Source organism: Apostichopus japonicus, chromosome 17 (assembly GCF_037975245.1).
Source record: "Apostichopus japonicus isolate 1M-3 chromosome 17, ASM3797524v1, whole genome shotgun sequence".
Taxonomy (NCBI): Eukaryota; Metazoa; Echinodermata; class Holothuroidea; order Aspidochirotida; family Stichopodidae; genus Apostichopus; species Apostichopus japonicus.
The window spans coordinates 32,976,660-32,994,453 of NC_092577.1; the positions used below are offsets into that span (position 1 = coordinate 32,976,660).

General features: G+C 37.5%; 1 protein-coding gene across 1 annotated transcript in view; it reads right to left on the reverse strand.

Annotated features, from left to right (window-relative positions):
- LOC139984269 (pyrokinin-1 receptor-like) overlaps positions 1-7,952 on the reverse strand; it is a 104,076-nt gene extending 96,124 nt beyond the window's left edge. The window contains exons 1-2 of the mRNA XM_071998106.1: positions 7,731-7,952; positions 517-685 (exon numbers count right to left, since the gene is read on the reverse strand). Of these exons, the coding sequence (XP_071854207.1) occupies positions 517-685; positions 7,731-7,756 (195 nt within the window). The 5' untranslated portion in view covers positions 7,757-7,952. The remainder of the gene's footprint in view (positions 1-516; positions 686-7,730) is intronic.
- Positions 7,953-17,794: the final 9,842 nt, after the last annotated feature.

Consider the following 17,794-nt stretch of genomic DNA (forward strand, 5'->3'; position numbering starts at 1 on the left):
GTCCTATCCGGTATAAATTATGACATAAATTTGATAATTATCTAACACAATTTAATTTTCTTTTCCTTTTACTTTTCTCACATATGTCATCTCTGTCAACCAACATTTACGGTTTCACTCAATTGACCTAATTGCAATCCCTTTACTGTCCAGGAAAACACTTTAAATTACCAATTTAACCTTCTTTTGGCTCACGTCACATTATAATCAGAATTTAGGCAACTGTGAAGGATAAATCTGGATCTGCCCGAAATATGTGCCAAATTAAGCTTACAAATATTGGTTTAACTACAAACCCATGGGATAATTAGTAAATTATGCGCTAAGAGCATAGACAAGATTTTTGATGTTATTACATACTTGTTTTGTGTAGTTTTGTTCGTTCGAGATCAACTTTAACCCTTGGACAAAAATTGCGATACTGCAGATTTTTCGCACACTTTGCTGACATTTGAAAGTAGCTGAGGTGAAACAAACAAATTGTTCCTGTTTTGATGGTAAGTGCTTGGGACTCACCATGAACTGAACGACATCGCCAGGAAAGTGACTCTCTGTCTTAAAGTACGCAAGTCTGGAGATTACAATGATGTTGAATTCCTCTTCCTTGGAAAGACCAAATCGACCCGAGACCTCCTTAAACTCAGGGACAGTGATGTCGATTCCCGTTTCCTCATTTTTCAGGAGCCTGAGGAAAGTTACAAAGTGTGTGAAGAAAGTTATTAAAGTTATATAAATGCTCTTCAATGAATAGCAATGCAGGAGAATGATATGCATATAACCAAACCTGCATATCAAAAAAGTAATTAACCCTCAATGCTTCATAAATAACACAGCCACACCCAACTGTTACAGTATCACAACCTGCATGTCGCCTGCATTAACCTACATAATTGAAGTTTTAACCCTCAAATGTGAAAAAATTAATGATGCATTTCATATGTCCCTTTATGTCCCTATTACATATGTCCCTAGGATTATAAGCCTCAGTGATACACACTTTTCTCTGTTGACACTAAACGCACATATATGCATTAATTAAAGGAAGACAAAACTAAAATATTGAACTTTTTTATTCTTTATAATATAAAACTGATGCAGGATAAGTCAAATAGGATTCCATGTGTACTGTGTACTCATCTGTATCTCTGTCTCACCTTTCAAACATGATTATAGCAAAATTTTAAAAATGTAAGACGTTAACATGCAAGTATCACATTTGTAGTTTCATGCCATGAACACAAAAAAAATTTACTCCCAAAGAAGTCTGTTGAATTCAGAGAGATTCAGTAAGCATCCTAACACATGCCATACTTCATGAATAAAAGTGGTGGAGTGAATCCCATTCCATGAAACACATTCCACACAGTTATTATGAGGGGACTTAATGTAGTCCTAACACATTCCACACTTTAATCAGGGGACTGACTGAAGTTCTAACACATCCCACACTTTAATAAAACTAGAGCCTGTGAATTCATGAATTGAAGTCACTTAATGTCCTAACACATCCCACATCTAATGATTAGAAGATATTTGGTCAACATCTTATCAATACACCTCACACTTTATGAATTAAAGAGATTTAGTCCATGTCCTTGTATGTACCACACCTCATGAATTAATAATAGAATACATTCTGTTGGCATAAACCTACATTACTTTTGTCCTCATCTCACCATTGGTGATTTCACCCTTTTCATGTGTAGCTGGAAGAATCGATTGGAACACATAGTACCAAACTGGTATTTGACTCTCCACCCTCAGAAACTCATACAGAATTAAAATAAGTCTTGTGGTTGATATGATTAATATGCTTTATCACAACAACAATAACAACAACAACAATTTAAGTTCCTGGAATGTACGTTTTGCACTTAATCAAACGTGACAGTTTACTAAAATACAAAATGAAGATCACTGACTAGATTAACATAAAATAAAATAAAACTGTTAGCAAACTGCTTATCCAATATAACTGCCTATCCACTAGAGAGCCTGTGTAGGAGAATGTGTAAAAGTAAGTAAGCCTGACGTTTCGATCCTAGCAGGATCTTTCTTCATAGGCTAGATGAACATAACACAGAGTCTTACTAAGTTGAAATAACTGTCTGGCTGGCACACTGAAAGTTTAAATTTAAGACTTATGACCTACAAATTCATGACAGAAATCACAATTACAGAAATTGACCAACCTTCTTCTTCTTCTTTTTTTGGAAAATTGGCCTACAGATCTTTTACATTAATTTGGTAAATGCAACTGCTATCTAGGACAAGTTAAAATGCTGTCAAATTTGTTATCTAGCCAGAGCCCAGAAGAAAAATCAGTTCCCAAAACCATGATGTAACAAGCTGAAAATAAGATTAATCTTTCCGAAGTTAAGATACGAGCATACTGGATAATGAAACTCACTGTATCTTTGCTTCAGCTGTTTCATTTTGTATTTATATATGTTAGCAAAATAGAAACCAAACATTCACATTAATAGGTTTCAAAAACAACAACTGGGAATTGGTCAGAGTAATTACCAGAAATCTTGACAGCTATGCCAGAAGGAGATTACAAATTATATACATGTTTAGAAAGAGTTCAGAAATTCTTAGAAGTTCACAGCATAATCTGCATTGACCCTAATTCTTTGCTATATTTACAGAGAGATGTGTTGCAAGATATTTTCAGTTCAAACCTACCAACTTAAAGTAGATGCAGTATTTTGTGAAAGATACCAATCAAAGCTATAGTTGAGTTGTACCTAAATTGCATCGTGTAACAGACCGTGTAAATATTAATGCACATTTAATGGAACATCCATGAATGGAACTAAGAGATCAATCTTGCAATAACCTGCTAGGTTTCTCATCAGTAGCCAGTTGCTTACTAGGTGCTACTGTTTCTAACATATATGTCTCATTTGCAAACCGCTATTTAAAGTTAATAAACCTAATTTCATCACTGCTACTGTAGACTTTTGTTACTTACGGTATCTAGTTCAAGTACTACCTGGTGCGCAAAATTCCACCATTTTGTATGTATGTATGTATGTATATTAGATCCTCCTGCAAGCAGGAACTCGCGAAGAAGCCTAATTGGCTTATCAAAGCCGCAAGCTGACCGAAGTCAGTCTCTCACATTCATATTTAACGTCCATGATTATGAATTGTTAATTGTCAACAACCCTGTAACTGGACGACATACATTAATCTGGGAGTGACTCGAACCAGGGACCTTATGATTGAAAGGCACCAGTGTTAACCACTGAGCTAACACTCCACATTTTGGGGGTAAATGGGGGAGAGGGTGGGGAGGGGGATAAGATGCTGCATGATAATTTCATCCCAGGGGAAGAGTACAATGTTGATAGAAATGGAGGGTACTTAGACACAACTTTTCTGTTTCAATAGTATTCTCCGTATATACTGGTGATATATTTACTGTAGACCTACATGTGGAGTTTTGTTGGTAATATTCTTTATGTCGGTAGGAGGTTGATTAATTCCTCCATTGATTTTTTTCTTGGGGCATGCTAATACCCCTCCCGCCCCCTCTAGAAGTATATATGGTTGTGCCCCTGCTGCATACTTCACCATATTTTGAAACATTCAAAACCAAATCCAGCTTTATGTATAAGCTAAGTATATGTAATATTCTATTATGCTATTAGCTACTGTATAACAACTAGCCTGTACTGTATCTTACAGTATGCTCAAACTGTGCCTATTCCAATATAACTTCTTGAACCAGCCTTTGACTATTTCACCAAGGTGTATGTCTGTCACATGCTAGTTCTATATTTAACCCCACCCCACCCCCCTCTCCCTCCACTTTATATCAGACTTTAAAGGATTACTACCAAAGACGAATTTGAGTAGAATATAGTCGATCGGACCTACTGCGTTGAAGGTAATTTGTTTTTAAGATGTTCAGTATTTATAAATATACTGCGGTTTTCAACTACTGTACCACTCATTTGTGCAAACGTTTCTCTATAGATATAACAATGTGGTTAGAAAGTATCACTTGGATCTATGAGAGATCAACTTCTGTGTCTATAGTTGCTATTCAAAATATGCTAATAATAATAATAATGATAATATTAGTAATTAAGAATGCTCTCATATATCCATCCGAGAGGCTGCTCGAGGCACGGGAGAGAAAATGAGAAGAAGAAAGCAAAACAAATGAACAAAATAATTATTGGTTAAACATTGATGAATGCTTGATGCATGAGATGAGTTTCTGGAAGTTTTTTGAAAAAAGGTAAGCACAACATCTGAGTTCTAGTGGTAATGTCTGAACATTTTAGTTAATTTCAGATAGTGTGGGAGATGAATGTGTGGAGAATAGGCGCAGGATGGGTGGGCAGGGGGTTAAAAACAGCAACCCGCTTCCATTTCAATCGTATAGACCATTAAGGCTTGTCCATAATTATTAAGGAGGATAACTGATTCTTTGCTTGTCAAAGAACTTTATTGAGGCTAAAATTACCCCACTATACCTAAACCATACATGGTAATGTACTGTACCATAACTTTTTAAAGGGAAACACTTTATTGTTGCAAACCCTGATATAACTAGCAGATCTATCAAGTTGTCCAAGGGATCAAGTCAATGCTCTAAAGTGCAGGTATCAACAAAAAGGCCACACATGGGCAAGGACTTTGTCCTTTGACGACCCAGTAACCTCCCACGGTACACTGACCAAGTCGAGCGGTCAATTTTTACTCAGGCTTGAAAATTTTGATAAATTGCCGGTTGTTCCAGGGACCAACAATCATAAAAATCAGAGAGCTCAAGAAAACTGCATCAAAGGGCAATAATTAAATTCAAATGTTTTTTTTTTCATATGCTTTACAGGTGTACAGTAATACGTGACAAAAATGATAAGAAACTGGTATAGTTACAGATATGTAGGGGCACTAGATAAAACAATGTCAGGTCAAAGCAGAAAGTTAAAGATGCGGTTATTTCTCTTACGGCACCACAAGCAGATAATATAGTTACTGATTGTCAGGATCTTGCAGATCTTTTGAACAACTATTTTGTGTGGGTTTTTACAAGAGAAGATATGAGTAGTATTCCAGATTTTCAAGCCCGGGGAAGTGATGGTCCTAAACTGTATACGGTCTTATTTTCGGAGGTTGTCTTAAAGGAGCTGCTTTGTCTTAATTCTTCTATAGCTCCTGGACCTGATGCCATCTATCCGTTTTTGTTGAAGACTTTTGCACACCATTTGTTCCACTCTCATTGGTTTTTAGTAAATTTATTAGTGAAGGTTATGTTCCTCAGGACTGGAGATATTTGCACCCAATTTTCATATTTAACAAAAGTAGTTATGTAATCGTAATTTTGCCGAGTTGGGTGTTATGTCAGGTCAACGAAAACAATTTTAAACTTAAAGTATCATAATTGCTATTGGTACACACTTTAATACAACTGGATAAAGCAGTCAGGAGCATACCATTACAATACTTGTAAATTATGTTACAAACATAGTACCTACAAATATGACTGGCTTTTAACAACTTGTATTTCCTGTTTAAAGACCTGTACATTTCTGGGACAGCGCCTGTGATTGCCAGTAAGCAGCAATCGGTGCCCTTCATTGTGTTGGCAAGGTGCCACTATGCCCGTCCAAAAGACAACGAGTAACTTTGCTAAAAATAATCAGTCATATGATATAGCATAGCCTTCCATGATACATTGATTTGGTATGCCAGCAAATTCTACTCAGCCTTCTTTGGTAACTTTCCTCAACACCACAATTGTAAAAATCAGAATATTTAAACAAAAAGAAAACAAAAACACAAGGCAGTAGCCATCATTGATTGTCAGCAAACTATCACAGTGCCCTGCCAAAACATAGCAACTCTAACTTGCAAAAGTACTGATTGTACTATAGATTAATCTTCCATGGTACTGTATATTAACCTTGATAGGGAGCGAATTTTACTGAACATGGATATAAACTGCAATTTGTCCCCTGGACAACAAGCAAAATGATATCAAACCCTCTTCAAACTCATGTCAAGCTCTAAATCAACAACCTCAAAAGGAGTACTGTAGGTTTTGGTCACTAAAAGCCAGCTTAACCAGGTCTAATTAAACTATTTTCCAAGTTTTTAAAGATAGGCCTACTCATGTTGTAAACCATAAAGTATATAAGCATTCTATTACTGTAGCAGCCACAGGCAGCTATACAGCTTATGTCAACTAGGAGATATGGAAAAAAAAAAAACATGCTCCAAACTTTGAGGGTCATGTGGCATTCTCTGCGGGAGCAATTTACGGGACAAACTAAAACGAATGACAGCGAATGACCGAATGACAATTGAATTTGTACAGGGTTAATTATCATTTGCGAATGACAGCGAATGACAGCGAATGACAACGAAGGACAGTGTTGAGAAGAGATAGAATGATTAACGGAGTGGAGTAAATGCGGTTAATGGTTTTCTGCGCAAAAATGATTTGAGGAAAATCGCATGTTACGTGGTTGCAGGGTTTTGGTGTAAGAAAGTTTTTGTGTGAGAATGCGCTTGAGTGCTGTGCTTTTTACCTCTGTAAAGATAACTGAAGCCGTTTCAAGATTATAGTATTGTTAGTTTCTAACAATTAATATCGGAAAAATGATGTTAAATTTACTTTTTAAAATCAGACTTACAATTTCGTTTACTATAAGGTGCGTTTTTATCTTGTCCGTACTTTACTAGATCTAGATACCCACGAAGTCTGAACTGTGATATCCGGTTGAAGCAAATGTCTGTGCTGTCATTACTGTCATTCGTTTTAGTCAACGCAATTTTTTAGTGTGTACAACATATTGTCATTCCTTATGTGTAACGCAACTGTCATTCGTTTTAGTAACACCCCAATTTACTATTACCTTACCCGTTGTGGGTGAATGCCCTTTCAGATGTATTAATGCAACGATGATATAGCTGCCAAAGTCCTGCAAGTGGAACTACGTGTAAATGAATGCAGGAGGATTGCTTATTAGTACATATACATAACTTCAATTCTTATTTGTTTCTGTTTTCGTTCAAGCAATTAGATAGCAGATGAAATGCATGTAGCACATCAACAACACAATTTGGAGTTCCTAAGCAACACAAGTCTCCTAAGCATGCAAAACATATGCACTTGCAAACATAAAGGCTTATTATAACATGACATAAGTGACTGTCGTAGTCACTCTACCACTATCAGGCTGTGAGGCACTGAGTGAGAATGTTCAAATAGTAAATTATATCTCAATCACTGTTGTTATCCAAACTTAAACATTCAATCTTCAAGTTACCGTTAGGGCCTCCATGGCCCTTGATGGATGGTTTTATTTCTATGTAGTGCCATTACTGCAGTTATACTGTAGTTATACAGATCATGTAATCATGTCAATGTATGTTGCTATTACTATAGGCCTAGTTGCAGTCGCACACAATTCAAATACAATTTTGTCCTCTGCCATTCTCGGTAGGGATCAAACCATGCCTTCCAAGTGTGTAATTCTTCCAAAAGTCCCCTAGGCTTATGCCAACCTTCTTACTAACTTTAGGCCTAAACTTCCAGTAGTTTGGGTTCGCCTAGGCCGGCAGGAAGTCTAACGTTAAACCAGCTAGTAGGACTAGGCTATAGGCTAGTCCTAGGCTATAGGTCTGGGTCTAAGTTGCGATTGGTCTAACGAGCAACGTTAAACCGATTTACTGTTGGGACAGAATTATTGCTTTATTCAAACCTTGATGTTACTATTGCTTTGGACATGTTTTCAGCCAATGTGGTACTTTCCAAACGCGGCTTGAGGCATTTAAGCTGCTTTCATAACCAGAGGCGGAGAGTTTTCGATGCCTGATTTTGATGTGTAGTAGATCTGAAAGAACTAGAGAAAAAGTTGCGAAACTTTTTTTACTTTTCGCGGAACTACTAGATTGGGCCAGCCCACAGGAAAGGGTGCACACCCATTCTGTACTAAGGAAGCACTGTTATATCGAAAAAGTTCATACACCAATGACCTCACGAAAGTGAAGGTTCAACTCTGACTTACAGACTTCCGTCTTTGAAACTGATTTCCTTTCTAATGTCGGATTCCGGCTACCTGTATTTGGATCATTTATCTCTGAAAACATCAATCAGCCCAAGTTTCTTTACGTTTTTGGCCTACTGAGTCCCTACAGTAGTAGACTTTTCTACCAAACTTTGACTTACATACATACATACTGATGCACATTCACAACCAGACACCAGCAGGTAATATCATTTGCTTTAGTACAATATAAAGATTGTGTGTAGTTTTACGTGCTTACATAACAATATAACTGTAGCATACTTTAGATAACAACAACACTAACATTCTTACAGTACTTTTTCGTTGTACACACACAATGATGAAACAAAACTACAGTATAAAATGCACTCCCCCCCCCCCCCCCTGAAGTAATTAGGGCGGTATTGAAGAACTTAGTGTGTACCAGATTAATTCGCAAGGGACATTGCAAAGTCGTACCTGTAACGCTTAAGATTTTTCATAGGGATTCTACTCGTAATGGGTAAGGTTTGCGGTGATATATACAGTTGTAAGTAGTCAAATGATATGTATATAGATATGGATATATTTTCATTATTGGTTATATTTAAAGCCAACTTACATCTCCCCTATCACCAATTTGGACTAACCTACACATTTTCTGGTACATGGACTATGTTAAAGGGGGTTAATAATTTATGTATCAAACACAACATATTTAAACATTTAAAGACATGTTAACTATACAGCGTTTCTGTAAATTTGCCGTAATAGTAATAACCGACTTTGCGATCCGCGTTACAGTCATTGTCCGGCTTTGCAATCCGCACCCCCCCCCCCCTTCACCCCCTCCCCCATCCACAACTTTGCAACGTCGGTTAGAGTGACTCCATATTTTCACTTTCGGGAAAACAAAAAGGGAAACATATACACAGTATTTTCTAACTGCTTTTGGGCGTTCGGTTCGAACAATTCTTCCGTCGACAATAAATTGTTAGGGTTCAAGTGTTTGATCAGTTGAATGTATTTCATTTTTTATAAATACTTTGATATGTTTTAAATTTAATTATCATCTAAGAACGTAGGACACGATTAGCTTGACTTAATTTGCTTTGTTTTATTTCAAGACGAAGGAGCTATTTAAATTAATTGGTCAAAAATAATCTAAGAGTTGAGTCAGTCTCATTTCGAGTAACACTTGGTAAAATTGTTTTGTTCAAAAAGAGCTGTTTTAATGTGTAATGTGCCGTACAGCAATTGCATATCTGTCCTTGAGACCGAAGGGTGGCGAGGGTGGGTTGGGATGAGTATGGGATGGGGGCCGATGTAATATATGATGTGGTTATCACAACCTTGTAAACAATACCTCTCGCCAACATATTACTCCTGGGTAAATCTCTATTAATATCAGTCATATATATATATTGTAGGCAACCTCTAATACGGCACTTTATGGAAATTATTGAACATATTCCAAAATATTAATAACTTTAAATTGTTTTGACCCAACCGAAGTCACAGTACATGGTATTAGCGCATTTATAAACCGATATACCTACTCGAAATAAGACCACGATTGATCAAATGCAACAACATTTTTTTTTGACAGCACAGACATGTATGAATGTCATTTAATAGCGAACCAAATTAAAATAGAGGGCGGTATTATTGTTGGTTTTAGGCACGCAGTCAAAAGTAATAACGCTATATTCCAGGATGAAATTACACTGTCCGATCAGTTCATGAATTGAAAATTCAGAAGAAAGTGTTATTCCAAAACGATCGCGATAAGTGACAATTTAACTAAGCCTAACGGAATTTAAAAACATACTAACACACGCACATACAAACACACATATTGAGGTGCTTTAGTAAACGTTTTCCCCTTTTTCTGCACCTACCACCTCAATTATCTAGATAGCCCATCTAAAAAGATATCATCTTAATAAGACAAATATTGCTTTGCGGTATTAGTGATTACAAACATAAAGCAGAAAATGGCACAAGTTTTGTCGGGCTCATTATGATTGGTAAAAATGGTTTGCATGCATTGATACGATCACGAGGCAGCTAAAACACAGCGCTCATGAAATCTAAATGTTTAAATATATATTATTTTCAAGACATTCTCCTGTTTTTGGCATTTAATTGAATTAAAAGCTGTGAGTGAAGAAATTGAAAGGAAAGAAAAGGACATACCCATAGCACACTACCTGGTTTGAACCGGTATATACAAATTTCTGGGAAAATGATGTAAGAATCATAAGCCTATATAGGTCAACTGTTAAAATATATATATAAAATATATATATAAATATATTTGAACCTTTCAAGGGATATTTCCAATGGCTGAAATTGATTGCTTAATAAACAAATAAATCGCAGGTAATATCATTTCTATAAATCTGCATCTTTAGGTCATATCACTTTGTATAGCGATGACGTCACTTTTTTGTTTTTGGTTAATTTGTGATATTTATTAATGAATCTGGCAACAGCAAAGTGAATGATGGATTTCATTACGACAATTCTCCTCCAATTTTTTTTTATTTGTACTTTTTTTTTTTTTTTTATGATATCAAAACTCGGGAAAATAATATTTCTACAAGAAAGATGCAATATGATGAAGTTCTTAATACAGAGAACCTTGTACAGCCAAGCAAACATTCCAAATTTATCAGGTTTCAAGGATACAACGAGAAGATGTTAATAGAACGCTAAACCATTTGAAGGATGCTTTGCTCTGTTTGACATCACAGACAATCTACTGTGATCCAATCTGGGGAAGAATCGTGCAGGTTAAGCCAGGACATTCCATCAACATTATCATGCATTAGGGACGAGACGTTGAGATGGGAATTTCAACTAAACAGCATGGAATCTTTTTCTTTTTCTATATACGTGTCACGTTTTTCGCCACCGGAATACCCCTTTAATATATTTGTTTTTGAATTGTCCGGTCACCCGTGTTCTCCTCTGAAGATGTAAGACTAATCATTCTGATGATGAGAATTATCACGGTGACACCAAAGATGAGGTACTTTATAGAGAGTAACATACGACCCAGCGGCGTAGATATTAACTTGGGGTCCAGTGGGACCAGGACTTGATGCATGGCCCCCTAAAGCGCGCGAAGCGAGTAATAATTATTGCGAGCGGAGCGACCAACCATTCGTTGGGGCCAGGTTTTTATCTGTTGGTGGGCTGGCTTTGAGTGAAGATTGTTTCATCTGGGAGTTAGCCAATCGTTGACCTCTTCAACAAATTAACAAACAAAAGTAATACGAGAAGTCCGTCGATACCATTAGAAAAAAAAATGGCCGAAAAAGTGGGGAAAGATCGAGGTGTTATCATCTTAATGGATACATTACATTTAGTTTTCCTAACGTAACCACACTATCAGAATGAGATTCGGGCAAAAAACCAATTTGCTGTGTGAACCATTTTGCTTTTGCTCCTCTGGGCCCCTAACGCTCCATTTGACGCGGGTTCGCACCCTCTCAACACCCTAGCGTTATGCTTCTGTATATGACATATGGAGTTTTAGCGTTTGAGAAGGGGGGGGGGTATGCATTGTTTGTCATGTAAACTACCCCTTGTCATGTAATGCTCACACCCCCTCCCTTCCCACCTATATGAAGGCCTTCTCCACATATTCTACATTATTTCTCTTTTCAATGAAAATCGCGCGTTATTTTGAAAAGCGTACAACACATAACTGACGTAGTACAATACATACGTACAGATATCGGGATAATGAAATGAAGCACCGCTGGAATGAAACAAAACAATTTGCACTTGCCACTTCCAAAATAAAATATTCTAGAAAAATTGGCAACTTTTAATACACAGACTCCTTAGTTGTATAGCGTCCTCTAACTTCCGTTTTGCCACAGCTTCGTGTAGTGAAATTTGAAACGGAATTCGTGAACACTTGGAAATTGCAAAATTGGATAAAGCGTAAGCAATTGAGTTTACGACACCTTTACAAAAGAGACTACCAGATCCGTAGCCAGTCTTTCTGGGTTGGTTTGAGGGAGGGGAGGGAGAGGGAGGGGAGGGAATGGGAGGGGATGGGATGGGAGGGGGAGGGGAAGGGGAAGGGATACCAACAATTTAAGGATGGGTACAATAGTTGCGATGAAACAAATCATTCAAGTGGCGTGTAACCATTCTGCAAGCTGTAAAGTCTGCTTTAGTCTTAGCTAGGAATTACCGCCTATGACATACCAGGCGTATGACTATATTACAAAACATCTTTGTACCTGTACCATCGCTATACAAATAAAATATTCGCCCCATGGTCAGAGATCAGTTAGAGGAGCGGGGAGGGGGGGGGGTAAAAACACAGCATAAGAAAATATATTTTCATTTTCATGAGTTTACCACGAATACTTCAAGAAATAATGAGGGGGCAAGATGACATAATTGTTCTCTGGTCTAACCCGGTTCTCGACGCACTTGCTAACCTGTATATGAACCTTATAGCCATACTTTATTTGCCAGCTATTACTACGCATGTCTGGTAGTTATGTCTAGTCGAAACAAAATTATATTATAGACCTATTAACCTTTTTTAGTTGTCACCTCAATATTTCTCAACTTGGAGAAGTTTGGAAGAGGATAGGTCGTCATAAACCTGACTGAAAATTGTATTTAATTAAATGTATTTAATGCATATTGTGACCATGCATGGTAAAAGCTAAAGCTGAACTGAACACACCAGACATCTTATCGGAGCATATGGTGTTGATGGGTGGGTGGGTGGGAAGGGCGAGGAGATGGAGGGGTGGAAGAATGGAGGGTTGTATGGATTGGCCCGTAATTCGTGTGTGTGTTTCAGTACATGTGTGCATGTCTGTGCATGTGTTGTTTTGGGGGTCTTTGTTAGGGGGGGAGGGGGGATTCATGTGTGATACCTTGATACTGTGCACAGTCCACAGCATAGACTCGAAATCTCACTTGGATTCGGGATTCTTTAGAATTTTACTTGTTGCGAGCTCGCATTTAGGAAAAATGTTCCGTTCAAATCATTCTTGCAAGTTTATTCAATGTCTGACAATTTCGATTAAATACTGTGAGAGGTTGACTTTCGCCAACAAATGTATATGCAAATCCAATGTATTCATATACCATATAGTTTTATCGATACTTGTGATAGGTTGACTTCAGCCTATACATGAATATGCAATCCAATGTATCCATATAGGCTACCATATATAGCTTCATCGATATATGTGATAGGTTGACTCCTAGCCTATACATGTACATAAAATCCAATGTATCCATATACCATATATAGTTTCATCGATACTTGTGATAGGTTGACTTTAGCCTATACATGTACATACAATCCAATGTATCCATATACCATATATAATTTCATCGATACTTGTGATAGGTTGACTTTAGCCTATACATGAACATACAATCCAATGTATATACCATATATAGTTCAATCGATACTTGACACGTTCATTTCTTATTCTACTGTTCCTTTAACATTATATCAAGAAAGGCTTTTTATCTACAACACATGGTATACTAGATAACAATTAATGACCTTTGACCCATGTCTAGTCGGCTTCATTAGACGAGTTCGTATACAGTTCCATTCAGACATGGTAATTACAGAATGGAGAACTTCCACCAGTCTACGTGTCTCCTAGACTCTGTTGAGTCTGCTTAGAGACGCGAATGAGTTTCCCTCCTACATAACTAGAATGCAAAATGCATTGAGGTTTCGATGACTTCTGCTTGTTAGTATAAACAGAACTAGCTGTTATAAAATAGAAATGGCCCGAACCACCATTTTGATACAATAACACTATGGCATGATAAGCACACTGGTCAGTCTACTGTACGTGGCTAAACACACCTCCACCAAAAACTATAGGGGTCTTGTGCTCATTGTTATGAATCCACACCCCAAGTATTATAGGTATCCACGATTTCCATCGTTAGATATCATGTAATTAAAAGGATTTTCAGAGTTTGACCTCTGGTGACCTCAAAGGAGATTTGGCCTCACAGGCTACAGGATTCTTGTGCTCAATATGGTAAATCCATATACCATGTATGAAAAGTATCCATGATTTCTACCATGAGAAATCATGTTTACAAGGTTTTCAGGCCTGGACAAATATTTTTAAAAGTACTCGCTATTTGGCGACCGTGACTAAACATCTACTCGTTAAATTCCACTCGCCACTAGGCCTATGATTGTTATTCAAATTTCCAAAGTACAGATCTGCATGAACAAAGGTTAGGCAGGTAGGCAGATACATGGTGCTACGTAATTGCGCATTGGAAAATTATGTTTCTTTGCAGTATGAAATTTAAAAGTTTTCCACCAAAAGTAAGTGTTGAACAAAGTAAGACATGTCGCAGAATCATAAATAAGCAGCTAGGCCTACTGTAATGACTTATACAATTAAAAGTAAAACATCTGTTTAAACACCTACGAAGATATCTTGGCTTCTGCTACATTATGGCTCCTCTGTTACTAGGTATATACTATATACAGTAGCTAGGTGTGCGCGAGTCCTAAGCCTATATACAGTACCTTACTGCTACTTTGAACCGATACTCCACTCTAGCAAGACTTCGTACATTAGCCCCATTATGTATCTGCAGGTTTTAGCTGCAGGACGATGCGCGAAAAAATATTGCTTTTATTCCATTACACCACCTAAATCAAAGCGATATTTTAAGCAATGAAAATCTATCTTCATCTATCTTCCAAAAATCCTAGCAGGAACAACAGCAAACTTGTCTCAAACTCCTTAAATTGTTCTATACTTTTTGAATTATGACTGATAGCCAGTAGGAAAATGCCTTAAGAAATAATTAAGGAGATGTTTTGCCATCTTAAGTGTATTGGTATTCTGACTGGTATTCTTCACGTTGTTGTGTTAACGAACCCTAACCCTAACCCTACCCTAACCCTAATTCTACTCAACCGTTGCAACGGTTGCCAGGTTGCAACGGTTGTCTAGGCCAGCATGCTGGCCTAGACAACATTAAATTGCTCACAGGCCTAGCCAGGTTTATTAAAGTTGTCCCATATTATCATCAACGTGACGAAAGTCGAACGTTACTTTTAAGGCCTAGCTATGCTGAAACTGGTGGAAGAGACTACACAAATTTCGCATTGAGATTGGTCATAGTACAAAATCTAACTGGAAGAACTGGTTTCATAAACGGCGCCTGGTCACAACGAAACTACATCCAACCTGAAATAAATACGACAGAAAACGTCCAATAGAATCGCTGTACTACAAAGAGTAAACCCTTTTGCACGCAAAGTAAGGCTACCGAGCGGCACGTTGAAGCCAATGCAAATATGTTCGAGTTTTGAGTTTTACATTCTTCGGATGCCCATAAGCTCATTTCCAATTGTCAATAGCATCCTATTCGTATGAGGCGTAATGCACATGTTATCTGATGTGCTGGTCGGTGGGAGATACGGTAGCTTATTAAACAAGGTTTCCACAATTTGACCTCTAGTGACCCCAAATGGACTTAAACCTCCACCAAAAACAACAGGGATTGAACTCAATGTGGTACTCCATTACACAAAATACGAGATTGATCCAAGCTTGCCTTCTTGAGATATCGTGTTTACAATGTTTACACAATTTGACCCCGGGTGACCCCAAATGACCTTTGACCTCCCCACAAAACAATAAGGTTCTTCTGCTCAATGGGGTACTCATATACTCACACGTACATACACACACTCTCCGCCTGCATGACTGCATAGGTTACGATTATCATCGAAACCAAAAATGGAAAATGCTACAGGCTGTTATATATTCCTCCCCTTTCTACATACGCTTCACAACGAATCGCTCATATCGTGATGAATAGTTAGGATCGACCCAGCGCATTCGGCAAAGAATAATTGGCAAATACGCCTTAACAAGCAAAAGCTACGTGTCTACCCGATAGTGTACTACCCACAAGAAACAAATTGGTATGTCTTAACTACGCATGCGCACGAAAGCAATCAACTACGCAGTTTCCCGACTCCACGTGAGAAAATGCCAGTCGTTTCTACGAAAAAAAACTGGGAAGCCGAAATTGGTGTTATTTAATATTGATTGTTGGAAAAACAGAAAGAAATATTTTAAACAAGATTAGCTTCATGGAGACAGTTAATGTCTTATGCATGGAATGCCAACAAACTCTTAACAGCGACAGTGAAAGTATGTGATCGCTGCATGATCATGTAGAGATCAGGGCGACCCTCAGAAGGTCACTAACAAATTGTGTGTACTTGAAAAGATAACAAGCAAGACGGTTCCCCTTAATATCCACATGTGACCTTGGCTTTGATCTTCCAACAGACAATTACTTTCTCAAAAGAATAATATTTTATTTTCTTGATAAACACACACCGGGAGAAAGAGTGACGTCGAAAACTAACTTCGTCCCGGCGACGTGACACATGTCATGAAATATTGTCAAGACCATTCTAGCAGATTACTAGCTAAGATTTAGCATTATCTTTGCTTTGCCACAGGGAAATAGTTCCTACTTTTCGTGAACGAGTCAGTTCGTTACCAGATTGATCGTAGGGCCATTGTCATACAATTTCTGTTTAATTAATAGAAGCAGTGTGTTAATTTAATCAAATGTTTCAAACAGGAATTATCAATGAGCCGTACCAAGTCTTTGGTGACCGTTATATAATGTAGTTGACAGACAAAATGATTGTTTATGTCTATTCGTTTCAAAACAACAAATTATTTTGATTTTGAAGGGTCGCAGCATCGTAATGTTACTGAATGGAGAGTAGGGAATATTAGCATTTTTATATCGTAGATCTGGTCAGGCGTTGTATACCTCCGCACTTCTTGTAGCGCTAATTACTCAGAACAGCGTTTCTCAACATAAACGCCCCGGGAATCAGCAGTGAGAGATATCCGCTTGTGTGGTTGGCTGGTGACATTCTTCAGTGTAGTAAATTGATTTCTGAATGGTTCATAAAAAATATTATTTTTCATTCATTGGAATCGTACGCCATCACAGGTTCTTCAAGCGTTGCCCTTTTTACTACGAGGAGGTATACTGGCTTCGATATTTTATTTATTTATTATTGCTTCTTTCTTGGTCACTTTTTATGAACGTGCTCGAAGACTTGAGAGTGTCCGTCTAATTTGTCTAAAGACACTTTAACTATCTGAGAAAGTATTCGGCATTATCAACCAGACACGAGGTCTTTTACGATCTTTAAAGTTTTTGTAGGGGAAAAACACGTCCGCATGACTTTGAGAGCTCAATCCTTACTTATAAATTTACTGAAGTTCGTCATCTGAAAATTTCGCTTTGTTGATTATTAACTCACGAACACTGACATATTGGGTCGCATAATATATTAAGTACATAACTTTGAAAGTTGAGGAAAAGATATAAATCTGTTATCAAAAATGCTGTTTTTCATGGAACATTTCGTCCAGGAGGTTTTCATTTCGAAAAGAGAATTGGACAACACCACCGATAATGAATATTCATTTGATTACAGTGATTACTCGCTATGTGGGGAAACCGATCAGGACTACATCGTCGCTTGTATCGGAATACCGTGTATCGTCTTCGGTTTTCTCATGACGATATTTTTCTTTATTTCATCAAGTTGTCACAGATCGATTTTACTACCTACCGACATTTTTATCAATTCCTATGTGGTGGCTAACTCTCTCAATTTCATTACCACGAGCTCATCTGTAGTGGAATTTATGATTCGCGAATGTTGGAACGCAAGTATATTCGCT